General features: G+C 37.4%; 1 protein-coding gene across 5 annotated transcripts in view; it reads right to left on the bottom strand.

Moving 5' to 3' along the window:
* Positions 1–8,743: 8,743 nt before the first annotated feature.
* Positions 8,744–14,345, bottom strand: part of LOC131225313 (protein EIN6 ENHANCER) — a 36,599-nt gene continuing 30,997 nt past the window's right edge. For all 5 annotated transcript variants that reach the window (XM_058220834.1, XM_058220833.1, XM_058220835.1 and 2 more), the window contains 2 exons: positions 13,252–13,319; positions 8,744–9,133 (listed from right to left, as the gene is read on the bottom strand). In XM_058220834.1, the coding sequence (XP_058076817.1) occupies positions 9,002–9,133; positions 13,252–13,319 (200 nt within the window). In that variant the 3' untranslated portion in view covers positions 8,744–9,001. The remainder of the gene's footprint in view (positions 9,134–13,251; positions 13,320–14,345) is intronic.

Raw genomic sequence — 14,345 nt, 5'->3', positions numbered from 1 at the left:
TATGTATATGATATGCTAATTTTTGGTACATGTTTAGAAGTTATAAATAACGCTAAAAGATTATTATCATCTAGTTTTGACGTGAAAGATATGAGTGAAGCTAATGTGATTTCAGGTATCAAGCTATTAAGAAACAATGATAGTATAACTCTATTTCAATCACATTATATTGAAAAGATACTCAAAAAGTTTGATCACTATAATAAGAACCCAGTTTCTACTCCTATTGATTCTAATATCAAGTTAATTAAAAATGAAAGTCGTAGTATATCTCAGTTAGAGTATTCCAAGGTGATTGGTAGTCTTATGTATGCCATGATTTCTACTCGACCTGATATTACTTTTGCAGTAGGTAAATTGAGTAGATTTACAAGTAATCCAAGTTTAGATCATTGGAATGTTGTTTCTAGAGTACTCATATACTTGGAAAAAACTATTAACTATGGTTTACATTTTTCTAGTTACCCTAGTATACTTGAAGGGTATAGTGATGCAAGTTGAGTCACTGATTCTAATGAATCTAAGTCTACTAGTGGATGGATTTTTACACTTGGAGGAGCTACCATTTCTTGGGGATCCAAGAAGCAAACTTGCATATCTCACTCTACCATGGAATCTGAATTCATAGTTTTGACAGCTAGTAGTAAAGAGACAGAATGGTTAAGAAATCTGTTATTAGAAATACCATTATTGGTAAGGCCTTTACCACCGGTCTTTATCTACTATGATAGTGAAGCGACACTATCAAAGGCATATAACAAGACTTATAATGGAAAATCCAGACATATTATAAACAGTCAAGAAAGAGATGCGATAGTACCCTACGTCACGAGGAATATATCGAATAAGACGCATATGAAGATATAAACATAGTTAATGTAGATGAATCTAGTCTCACTCCTCTTACTTTGATAGGTTGGTCTAGACCATGACCATAACCACAACCAACGGTTTCAAAAAAAGCCCAAGGGCATGGGCCCATGGACAGATGGTGTTAGACCACACCCCTAAGATGTGGTCAACCAAAGGAGTTGAGGCAAAGGGCCGACTCAAACAACTTTAGAAAACTGGTATAAACAAAAAAATAGAAAAACCACTATTCAACATATTGCTAAGTGGTTTTATCAAACCGACATTGCTTTCAACGCTATTAAATTGAAAAGCTTCAAAGTAATAGTTGAGGCTATAGGTCAATTTGGACATGTGCTTAAACCTCATTCATATCATAAAATGAAGGAGACCTGCCTAAAAACCGAAGTTGATTATACATGATCATTTATAACTGAACATAAAGAATCGTGAAAAACATATGGGTGTTTACTAATGGCTGATAGATAGACCGATAGATTCGATCAGTCATTAACTTTTTTATAAATTGTCTAGCTGGGACAATGTTCTTGAAATCCGTGGATGCATCGGGTCATTCACATACATGAAGATATTTGTTTAGCTTACTAGATAATATAGTTGAGGAAATAGGTGAGCAATATGTTATGTAAGTAATTACAGATAACGCAGCTTCATATGTAATGGTCGGTCGTCTTTTTATGGAGAAGAGACATCGTTTATTTTGGACCCCATGTGCAGCCCAACTATGTTAGAAGATATAGGTAGGTTATTTATAAATATGATTGCAAAGGCTAGAAGAATCACAGTCTTTATGTACAACAAGCCTTTCTTCTCAGTTGAATGAGAAAACAAATTAGGGGTAACTTGTTATATCCAGCAATCACCCATTTTGCTACAGCCTTTTTAACACTACAAAGATTATATGCAAAAAAACACTCAGAAGCTTTGTAGTGTCGGCCAATTTTATAAGTAGGCTGAAGGGAAACAGGTTCAACAAACAATCATTTCGCAAAGTTTTTTGACACAAGTGGTAAAGGCGCTAAAAACATCCGAGCCCTTAGTCACTATGTTGAGATTGGTGGACGGGGATGAGAAGCTGCAATGAGTTACATATATGATGCGATGGAGAGGGCGAGAAATAAGATCATGGACTATTTTAACTATAGAGACCGTAATTACAAGTCAATTATAAATATTATAAATAGAAGATAGGATAGCCAAATGTTATCTCCATTGTATTCAATGACTTACATCTTTAACCCAGCCTATTTATTCACTTCTACTGATTTAGCAAAAGCACTTATTATGTATATGGTTAGATTTATTAATGTGTTGGAAAGAAGATTACAGATAGAGAAGAATGGGATAAGATCTCAACTTTACTAGACTTTTATATAAATAGTGAAGGGATATTCTCAACGAATATCGTCATCAGGCATCGGATAATGAAATTACCCAGTAAGTACTATAAATGCCAGTCTTACAAATAAATTTTTTATAATGTAATCTATAAAGTGACTCTAACCTACTTAAACTGTTTTTCTTAGTTGACTGGTGGGCTGTCTATGGAGTGGACCCGAACAGGAAGGATCCAGCTCTAAAAAAGCTGGCTATGAGGATTCTTGGACTCACGCATTTTGCTAGTGGTTGTGAGCGCAGCTGGAGCACGTTCAAGGCAGTAAGTTTAGTAATTGTAAATTTCAATTTTTTAATGTAATGCATAAGTTAAATTAATTACCTAAATAGCTAATGTCAAATGCGCTTTCTTTCATGCAGATTCATACCAAGAAAATAAATCACCTTGAGCTAAAAAAGTTTAACGACTTGGTTTTCGTTCAATACAATCAAAAATTTTGAGAACAATTCTAAACTAGGAAAGAAAATCCTAGTTTCTTTGACCCTATCTGCTTAGATGAGTTGGATGCAAATAACGAGTGGCTCGTAGAGACGGAGGACCTGCTATTTGCTGGAGAAGACCTGACATGGGCGTAAGTTAAAGATGTCGCATACGGATCAACACTTGGACAAAGTACCACTCGAAGGCGAAGGATGAGTGGGAGCCAATGGGCAAGTAGTAGCAGTCAACCTGTTGAAGGATTGAGGAAATAGGAGGAGATGATAATGATCAAGCTGAAAATCTGCCATTGAATGTTGATGAAGTATTAGTACACACAGATGATGAAGAAACCGAAGAAGTGTATGCAGAAGAATGAGATGACTCGAATGATGATGGTAATGATGACGATGGTGGTGGTGATCAAATGCCCCATGGCAAATAGATTAATGTATATAGTATATGATTAGATCAATAATAAATAAATAACTTCTTCATTTTGTTTACTTACTAAGTGTGTTGATATTGAATGTTGACTGTACTGTTGAATGTTGATATTTGTTGAATATATTGTAGAATGTTGATGAATGATGATTTAATATTTAATTGGTTTCATTTTACTTGGATGTATTGCAAGGGCATATAAAATTATTCATCTATTAACTTAGAAAAGTTCTCCCTGCTTTCTTATATTTTATTCATTTTTTTCTTAATTTCTCCTTATTTTTATGATTTTTTTTAAAAAAAAATTCAAAATTTACACACACACACACGACCGCATATGCGATTATACGATTGCGTATGTGCACGGGCATATGCAATCACACATGATCGCATATGCGATTTGACAACATTGGTTGCTGCCCCACAAAGGGAAACCGCTTTGGCCTCCAAGCTTGCCATTTAAAAGTCACATTAAAGATAAATCTTTTCCTCCCACCATTTGACTTCTAGGGGAAAAAAAGATAAGGTTCTACTCTCTTGTTGAGATGGGAAAGTGATGCAAGGCACATGATTTACTGCTAGCATGCAACGTAGAGATTATGAAAGAGTCTATAAAGCAATTCAATTAACAAAATATGCTAACTCACCACGTAGTTAAGAGTAAAAGACAAAAAATAAAATCTGATTTAACCTAAATCACACGCTCACATGCTAAGAAATCACATAAATTAATTAAAACTAGGCTCAATGAAAGGATAAAACTTCCAATTTAGCATAGGCATGTTCCACACTCTAAGGGGTTGACTTATAGGTTTTAAAATTAGCCTTAGCAAGGAAAAAATTTGAAATTTGGAAAATTATGGTTCATGGGAATTAGGGTTTTGGAATTAAGATTTTTAAAAATTTGGGAAAATAGAAATTTGTGGATCTAAGGTTTAGGATAGGGTTAGGGATGGGAAATCAAGGGTTTTTTATGGAGGAAGCAAGGGTAAATCAAGGGATTGTGGGGTTGTTTGTATGGTCAGTTTAGGGGCTCGCACGTGTGGCCATACGGTCGCACGTATGGGTTGTGGCTAGGGTTTTAGGTAGGGTTGAAAGTCGAGCAGGTTGGGTCAAATTGGTGCTCAACCCTAGCCCAACCCAAAGTTCCTATACCTCAACCCAACCCAACCTCGAGTTGGGAATTCTCAACCCAAACCCAACCCAAGCGGGCTCGGTTGGGCTGGTCAGGTTGGTTGGGTGGATACATGCTAATATTTTCATTATTACATTAGTCTATTGTATTTCAATACACGTCTTATTTTTTGTATCTATGATTTTATTAATTATATATGTAGTTATTTATCGTAAAAAAACTTTTTTTTCTAAAAAAACAAGCTAAAATATAAGACAACTACTCCTTTAAAAGTCGTGTTTTGTAGCACGCAATCTATTTGGGAGAGAGAAATCCCGTATATCTTGTTAGCTTGAGTCATTGGAAATGATGTGGACCAATGAGACCCAATAGCATCGGAATTTCCTATGCCTTCAACACAAACGATCCACACTCAATTATAATTTATTAGTAACTTATATATTGATCGGGTTCGGGTTGGGTCGGTCAACCTAAGACCTCAACTCGAGCCCGACCCAAGTTTTATCGGGTTGGTGTTTGTATAGCCCAAGCCCGAGATCGGACTCGATACATCCTGCCCGAGCCCAACCCAACGTCGGGTGGATTAGGTTGAACTCACCTAACTTTCGGCCCTAGTTTTGGGGTCCTCAATGGTTGGGTTCGGATGGGAATGAAGTTGGATGATGAAAAGTTGGAAGGGAAAAAAGATAATTTAGATGGTTTGGATGGGAATGAAATAAAAATAAATAAATGAAAAGATAAAGTTTTGATAAAATGTCTCTTTTAAGATAGAAATGGAGCAAAAGATGGTGGATGGAAGACTCGCACCTCCGTTGAATGGAAAATAGAATTACACCATACCCAAGCTTCAAATCACATCCAGTTTTTTTTTAAAATTTTTTTTACAAAAAGGCGCTCTAAGATAAGATTCTCGACATAAAGATGCTCAATAAATTAAAAGCTATTCATAACTTCCTAATCTCAACACAAGTATAAGTTATACCACAAATAACAAACAATGTAAACAATCTAAACAACTAAACTATTTCATAGCCCATGGGGGGTCCACGATCAAGATGTCTGATGATGATGATCCAAGTTCATATGGGGGTAATGGTGATGCTCGAGGACATCCGGGTCTCATCGTTGAAGCTTTGCCTATGTGATCCACGTACTATCTGACTTTGATATACCCTTCCACTTAACAAGGTACCCCTGCTAACATCCATATCGTGTGGAAACCACTTCTTCATCTAAGATATCCTCTATCTCATCTCTTATCACGGGCATGGATGGTATAGGTGGTAAAGGTTGAGAAGAGGGGTCAAGACCCATGGGACAGGTCAGGGGCATCATCATCAAAGTTCATGTGGGGGTTAGGGAAAGATCCATGAAACAGTACAAATATTCCGCATTAAATGTAGAATTGATACCCATTTTAGGTGGAAGATCCATAAGTGAGCATTCAGACCCAATCTTTTCAAGATTTTACACGATCTAACGCTACATGCTTGTAATTTTTATTTTTTGTTTCCCCGTGGAAACCTTTTTGGGCATATTCTAATCATGACTTCATTACCTACAACAAACTCTTTAAACGGTGTGAGTTGGCAATCATTTTGTATGTTTCATTACTTATATTGATTCTTTTTCTAATCTCCACATGCAAGTCATGCATATGTCGTGTACATGTATGTGTAGACTCTGAAGGCCTATGGAACACTGACATGGGTATACAATCTATAGTGGTCATAGGCTCATCTACCTGTCTTTCTAGATCCACTTCATCCCCGAGACTCATTTTATCTTAATAATGGTTTGGTAGAGTCAACATGTGAATGTCCCACACAAGTGTAAGCTCATCCAGTATCTCCTCTGGAATAACAACACTAGACTTCTCCAATACCAAACTTACCTCATTGATAACTCTAGACTACCCTTGGGTGTAACCTCAAGTGGCATCTCTATAATAACCTTAGGCGTGATCTCATTTGCCACGTGGACATATACTATCAAATCAATTTTAATTTCCTTTTCAGATTCTTTGGCATTAACTATAGGAAGAGACTCAAGCTAGAGTTTTGTCATATTTTCAGGACCACATTTCTTGAAGTCTTACTTTTCCAGGGTGGTTTTGAGCGAGAGAGGCTTCAAAACAATTCTTTTGCCTTTATACAGAAACGAACACATATTCGAGCAATCAAATAGTGTTGCGTCTCTGTCATACAACCAAGGCACGTCCAAAATGATGTGGCCTATATCCATAAGCATAACATCACACAATAGCTCGTATATATAGGAACCAATCTGGATGGGAATGAGATAATGCTGAGAAACCGGTATAGAAGACTCATCAACCCATGAGACTCAATAGGGCTGAGGGTGAGGAACGACTAGCATACCTAAGCGGTCAACGGTGCTAGCAGAAACCATGTCGGTGTAACTGCCACTATCAATAATCACCTTGCAGTTTTTACCGCCACACTTGGCATAAGTGTGGAAAATTGAATTCCTGCACCAAACATCACTTTCTACAATCTGGCTTAAGGCGCGGCTTACAATTGTAAGTAGCACGATCTCAACTCCTTCAATTTGATACCCAGCTAGTGATTGGACATCTTCCCCAGTGTCGAGATTCCCTTAAAGGGGGGCTTCAAGCTTATTGATAAACGCGTTGGTCGCAGTCAATTGAGACGCGATGATCCTATTGTACGTTTCAATGGCCGTTAGATAGTTGTTGATTGCATTAATGGCCTCAACAATCTATTCTAAATTTATAGTGGGATGTCGGCCAAAACCACATCCAAAATAAGTGGGCACACTAGGGACACTATTCTGAAAATTCAGCAATCTGTTGACCTAAAATACTACCCTGAAAATTCAGCGGAATGGCAATTTGAGTGTACCAAGCTAAAAATTCAGCAAGAGTGTAATTTAAAAATTACAAACTGAAAATTCAGCAAGCTGACAACCTAAGATTACTACAATAAAAATTCAGTAATGGAACACTCCAAACTAGGAAAAAAAATCAGCAATATATCATAAATTTTATATGCAATGTATATTCTAATAACCCTAAACGTAAGCTCTACCCTATATGTGAGTCTAACTTAAGTGCAACACAAAAATCATATGCTAAATCTACGGCCCTGATACCAAATTTAATACATGACACATGATTTAATGCTAGCAAGCAATGTGGAGATTATGAAAGATTCTATAAAGTAATTCAATTAACAAAAGATGTTAACCCACCACATAATTAAGAGTAAATTATAGAAAATAAAATCTAATTTAACATGAATCAAATGCCCGCATGCTAAGAAATCATATAAATCAATTAAGACTAGGCCCGATGGAATGATAAAACTTTCAATTTACCATAGGCACATTCCACACTCAAGGGGCTAACTTATATGTTCTAAGATTAGGGTTAAGAAGGGAAAAAAAAATCTAAATTTTTGAAAATTAGGGTTTATAGGAATTGAGGATTTTGGAATTAGGGTTTTAAAAAATTAGAAAAAATAGATAATTGAGGATTTAGGGATGGCAAGGGGTTTTGATGGGGGAAGCAATGGGAAATTAAGGGATTGGGGGGTTGTTCATACGGTCAGCCTAGGGGCTCACACATGTGGCCATACGGTCACACGTATGTGCTGTTGGCTAGGGTTTTAGGGTCCTTAATGGTTGGGTTCGATTGGAGTTGAAGTTGGATAATGAAAAGTTGAGGAAAAAAAGATGATTTGGATGGTTTTGGATGTAAGGGAAAGAAGAAAATATGAAGTTATGAAAAAATACATCTTTTATGATAAAAAGGAAGAGGGAAGGAAGATGATAGATGGAAGCCTCGCACCTCCGTTCAATGGGGAATAGAATCACATCACACCTAAACTCAAAATCACATGAAGAAGAGAAAACACAACTTTTTTGTTCAAAATAATGGCATGAGGGCTCCACACACACCCCTTTCTCTTTTATAGTCTAAAAGAAAAAAAAAAAGAAAAAAAACCTTTTTCACAAAAAGGCGCTCTCAAATAAGATTCTTAATATAAAAACACTTAATAAATTAAAAATTATTCCTAACTACCTAATCTCAATACAAATATAAGCTATATCAAAAATAATGAAACATGTAAACAATTTAAACAACCAAACTATTTTGTGGCCCATGGGGGATCCACAATCAAGATGTCTGATAATGATGATCCAATAATCCGATCATCGTGTCCACCCGATCCAATGGTCTAATGTATCCATCAAGCTCTTATATGCAGCCCACGTGCATCTTCCTAGTGTGGGGTCTTTAAAGATGCACGAACATGCATGTGGGGTCTTCAACCAGGAATGTGAATTTGACCAAGTGGACCTCATGTAATGGTCGTCTAGCCATAAGGAGACTGGCTCAGCCCTCCTTCGGTATGGTGCTCAGATGTCCTCATCAAAAAGATAAAGGCAAACTTTATGTCATGGCATTCTCTGTTTCCCAAGCAAGTGCAAACACATCAACATAAACTGAATTTTCCCCTATTTTTTCCCCAATCCAAACATGCCCCAAGGGGCAAACATTTCTGAAAATTTGAAACCTATTAATCTTAGGTCCTAGTGTTTTTTGGAGGCTCTCTCTTTTTTGGATGGGAAGGATATTATAACAATTGCAACATAATAGGCTCTAGTGATGTTTTCCAACACTCACTCAAAACAAACTGAATCTGTAATCAGAAGACAAAACTAGGCATTACCAACGCTTGAAGCCACCAAAGCTACTTGAGAACAATTGCCGCATTTCTCAAAGAGAGCCATCTCTGAATATACTCATTTGGAAGTGATCTAATACGCTTGAAGACATCTACACTTGCATAACGGAGGCTAGTCCTGGGATCGATATATGGTGCCTGCACAAAAAACCAGTCACCAGTTAAACACAAGATCAACCAACTTCGTTCCTGTCATATGTTTCTTTCTTTTTCTCTTTTCTCTCAAGATGTGGAAGAAATAAAAGGGCTGTGCAAGACAGATGCGACAAAGTAAAATAATAGCTACAAGCATATAGTTAAGAAACTTGAAATTTGGTTTGGAGGTATGTAGATTCATAACAATGGCATGAAAATTCAGTAGCCAAAGGTTAAAACACACCAGAAAGTAGGCATGCAATTGAAAAAATAAACAGATATTCGGTAAAAAGGTTTGCTCCAATACATCCCAACATATTGATATGTCAGAACTTTAGCCTTTGAATCTTGTGTCATCTTCCAATGATCCAAACCATTTATACGAAGATTCTCACGTTGTATGGTGGAAAGACAACAAATGAAAGCTCTCAATAAAATTATTTCAACCTTTCGTTAACTTCGATTTTTTTTTTCCTTTGAACATGAACAGTCACTGTAACCTTTGTATAATCAATGGGTTGAAATATTCAATCTGAGAGTTGTTTTGGGGCCCCCATCCAAGGGGAGCCCAATCAAATAAAAGGGTTGTGTCATTCAAAAAGGCCTAAATCCAACAGCTGTAGTCCCATCCATGGTATGCCAAAATGGTCATGTAACGGTAACAATGGTAATTGTTACGCGTTACAAGGCCAAAACAACCATAATGGCCATTACCCAAAACAGGGTTTTTTTTTTTTTTTTTTTACCACAAGAAAAAAGGGCCATCACGGCCCGTTCATAATGGTTACGCAGTCGCTGTTACAAGCATTACCATTACCATTATAGAATGCCTTGGTCCCGACATATCTTATTGTAATACATAAGGATGCATTCGAGCAAACCATTTCAGTAAATTATTTAGTCACACAGCAGTCAAAGGGAAACATGGTCTTATCAATGATTAAATAACCCACCAACTGAAAACTTCATGTAATACATTAGACATAATATGCATTTTTTCTGGATGACAATAACTTATTAGAAGGGATCCCAACCAACAAATTACAGGAAAGAAGAAACAGATGATGGGGGATCATCCCTCCCTAAAACCCCTAAAATCTCCCCCCATCCTTCGTCTAATCCAACTCTACAGCGTCCCCAAATGCTTTGTACAAACAGCCCATGAAATAACCTCAACTTTCTCACCCACAAAAACCCCTCCTAGATTCTGCCTTGTTATGAGGAATTTCTGACACATGGAGAATGGGAAATAGCTTCCAAATAAAGAAACAACAAAACTTTTACGGGAGTCATCTACCTGGCAAGGATGATGGGAACATGGCAGAAGTGGGTGGCAGTTAAGAAAGGCAGTTGATCTCAATTTTTCAAAATTTTGGCTCTTGAAACGATACATATTGGCATCCGTGTATTTAGGCCATTAAACGTAACATGTCATTTCTAACAACATAAAACTTTTCCCAATCTTGTGTTGTGTTGGTGATACATTCATTTTACATACAGCGTTGTTAGTGTTAAAAACAGTTATTTGCATATGCACCCTTCCATTTTGTCTCCACAAGAAAAATACCCTCCTTTTTGTATTTGTGAATAACACCTGACCTTTATGTATTTGTGCAAAAAACCCTATAGTTAAATTCCATCAATGTATACAGTGTTAATTTTGAGTCGTTAGGATGTTTAAATACCATTTTACCTTCTTCAATGGGATAACATGCCTTAAATGATAGCAAGGCCTTATAAATGCTGTACACAATACATTGGCAATATGCAAAGAGGAGCTGGAGGGAAGACAAACAGAGAGGGCAATGGCTACAGGTTGGGAGGGAGGGAGACTTTGTTAGGGTATTTTGTGGGTTTCTATTTGATACTCCAGTAGAGTATGATGGTCGATATACAGGCATTCAAAAACTAGTACATGTGGCATATAATTTATCCAATTTAGACCATCAATATACCAGGACATGCCATTGATAGACAGCAGACAAATTTACCCATGCATTCAACATTATTGTGCTCTAACTGGCCATCTGTTTGTTGAAACAGACCACCCACTTCCTTTCACTGATCATCCAAAAAAATGAAGATCAATTGGCTAATTAATAAATCAAACTATTGTAATTATTAGTTTAAGTTACCTCTAAAACACGATCAGCGATATAAACAGTTTTAAGTTGTGACCATGCCACTTGTGCAGTTTTTGACATCATGAATATCACCTTAACAACCTAGTAGAGTAACTAACGTTTTCCAAATCAGAAGGGGCAAAAACTTAATTTGGTAGCTTAGCTAACACTAGTTATGCTATCATCTTAAAACAGTCACAGTTTGGGGATTTGTTTATAAAGGACAGAAAGGAATGGTGTTATTACAAATATGAAAACTAGAGGGGGCTTTGTCTTGTATTGCTAAAAGGAAGGGTTGTATATGCAAAAACCTCTAAAAAATATTTATCATATGAAATACAGAACCATGGTTGATCAGGGTTTAGCTAAGGATCAGTAACATTACTGCAATGCTTCTATGAGGGTTCTGCTCCATGCCCTTCTGAAGTTGGACTAAGATCTCTCTCCCCTTCTGTAAGCATCTGATCAAGAACACTGGAGAAGGCTCTTTTGACTAGTGAAATGTTCAGAATGCAACCAAGATACAGGTACAAAACCACCTCCTGTGACAGTGTAACCCCTGATCTATGATACACATGCACCTCAAGGGGGAAAAAAACTGGAATACCAAACTGAGATACTCAGACGAGGATATGGACAAGGATCCCTCTTTTCCAAAGACTTCCAACTCCAGATTTACCTCGGTTTTGAACTGAAGACCTAGTTATCTAGACTTGACTGAGTAACATACAAGCTGGGCTAATCATGCATGTAAATTTTGTTGCGGAAATCATTTTCCACGACTATAGTTGTGAATTGTAACTAATCCTTGCCATAACTGTCCTAAGAAATCAGAGTTTAGGGGACCCCTGACTCAACCTTTCCATAGGTGATCCTCACAAGTCACACCCATGCTCACCAAAGAGCACACCCTTGAAAACCCTATTATAAAGGACAGCTAGGCCTTAAAGATGATACACACCAGACGGCGTCTTGAAAGGTATCTAAAAACATGAAGATTTATGAAAATATAAGAGGAAGTATGGATTCTTGCAGCACCTCTTGATTACTTCTTTCCACCGTGTACATTTGGAGATAGACAAGGCGGTATAGTCTCAGTGACTCATGCACTGAGGATGCTTCTGAACTAGCATTATTGATTCGGGTTGAGATCTCTTTGATGTCAGTCTCTTTTTCTGTTCTTTTCTTTTTTTTCCTTGTGTCGTCACTTAATCAACGTGTTCACTATTTTTTCTGCTTTGATTACTTAGGGGCTGTTTGGGGCGAGGGATTTGTGAAATCCATGGATTTCAAATCTCCCCTATTTATTGTTTGCAGGGATTGTCAAATCCGTGGATTTCCTAAATGCAAGCCTCCATAAATCCATGCCCCCTCGGCGGTCTATCAAATGTAAGCCATTGCTCTCTCTACTGTTTATCAAAGGCTTTTGGCAGGGATTTGTGATATCCATGGATTTCAAATCTCCCCTATTTATCGTTTGCAGGGATTGTCAAATCCGTGGATTTCCTAAATGCAAGCCTCCATAAATCCAAGCCCCCCCTCACTGTCTATCAAATGAGAAACTCTTTTAAAAGAAAAAATATAAAAAAGTAATTCATTTTGCAATAAATGCTCCACAAATCCATGGACGTGTAGTTTGATTCCCAAACAATGGACTTTAGAATTTGCCAAATCCAAATCCAATGCAGATCCATGAATTTGATGACTTTAACCCCAATCAGGGCCTTAGTGTCCATGCCTACCTTTTCTTAATAAATGTTGCTACCAAATAAATAAATATGCGAACTTTTGATTATGATGCAGGCCACATCTCTCTCTCTCTCTCCATGTACGTGTGTGTGTGTGTGTGTAGACACACATGCACACACACACATTTACATGCAAAGGACTGGAATGGTCATGAATATAACCAGGAAAAGACAAAATAAATAAAAAATCGTATGGGAAGAAAAGGCTAATGTAAATTCTGATCGAATTCTAAAAGAAGAGGCTACATACCTCAAACCCTGTTATGTCACAAAATTTCTTTGATGGATACATAGAGGGAGGTGATTCAATATTTACATCTGAAAAACAAGATAAATGGGAGTCAAAATTGATCCCTTTGGGAAGCTTTAAGTTCAAGTTTTAGAAATGTGAAGATTATCAGCTTTCAACACTGTTTTGAAGAATAAATAAAGTTTTTGACTTAAAAGCTGCTTGTAAACTTAGCAGGGAAGTGATCCATTCATACAAATGATAAAGTATGTCAGGGTCATCAATGGGCTCGACCGGGGCCAAGGAAAACCAAAACTCTGAATCGGCTGGGACCGAAAGGTCCAGCTTGACAATTTTAGAAACCAGGCCCAGATCAACCCAGACTCAACGTGTTAAAAGCCCTGGAAGATATGGTGTTTTCAATCTGTAGAGACGGGTAAAAAATGACAGTAAAATGATGCCTTCACAACAAACTAAGATATGCATCGCTGAAACTTCAGGACCCAAATGCAACAAACATCAGCATAACTGCAAATACATAGAAGAGATACAAAAGCCTAGAGCAACCACTCATCCATTGAAACCAAACAAGCTTGATATCACATCATAACTAGGTGTGGCAATGGGCTGGGTGGCCTTAAACTTGGCCTGATCGCAGGCACAATCTAGAAATTTAGTGCTATTCTCTAAATTTGAATCTTCAATCATTTAAATCTTTTCCTTACAGGGTCAGCCCTGGTCTGGCCCGGCTCAATAAGGCCAAGGCCTTTTTCAGGCCAACTAGGTCGGGAGCAGGGCTAAGGAGCCTAGGGCCAACCCTGGCCCAGCCCATTTCCACACATCATAATCAACACAGCACAGATGCCAACCTATTAAGTCCAAAGGACAATCTGAGCAGTTGCTGGTATCCAATTGTATCACATACAATGCCTCCATCCTAGGAAGAATATTTCACATTTTACTTCCATTAAAGCATTCACAATTTTACCATTCTCAGGAGAAAAATTATCCCTAACAAAGCTTCGATGTCCTGGCTTGATCGAGTAACAATATGAAGTGGGACTAAATTGATAGGTTGTCAAAGTCGCATGCTTGTTGCAAATTTGATGCGGTCA

Source organism: Magnolia sinica, chromosome 14 (assembly GCF_029962835.1).
Source record: "Magnolia sinica isolate HGM2019 chromosome 14, MsV1, whole genome shotgun sequence".
NCBI classification, from domain to species: Eukaryota; Viridiplantae; Streptophyta; class Magnoliopsida; order Magnoliales; family Magnoliaceae; genus Magnolia; species Magnolia sinica.
This window is presented reverse-complemented; position numbering and strand designations above follow the sequence as displayed.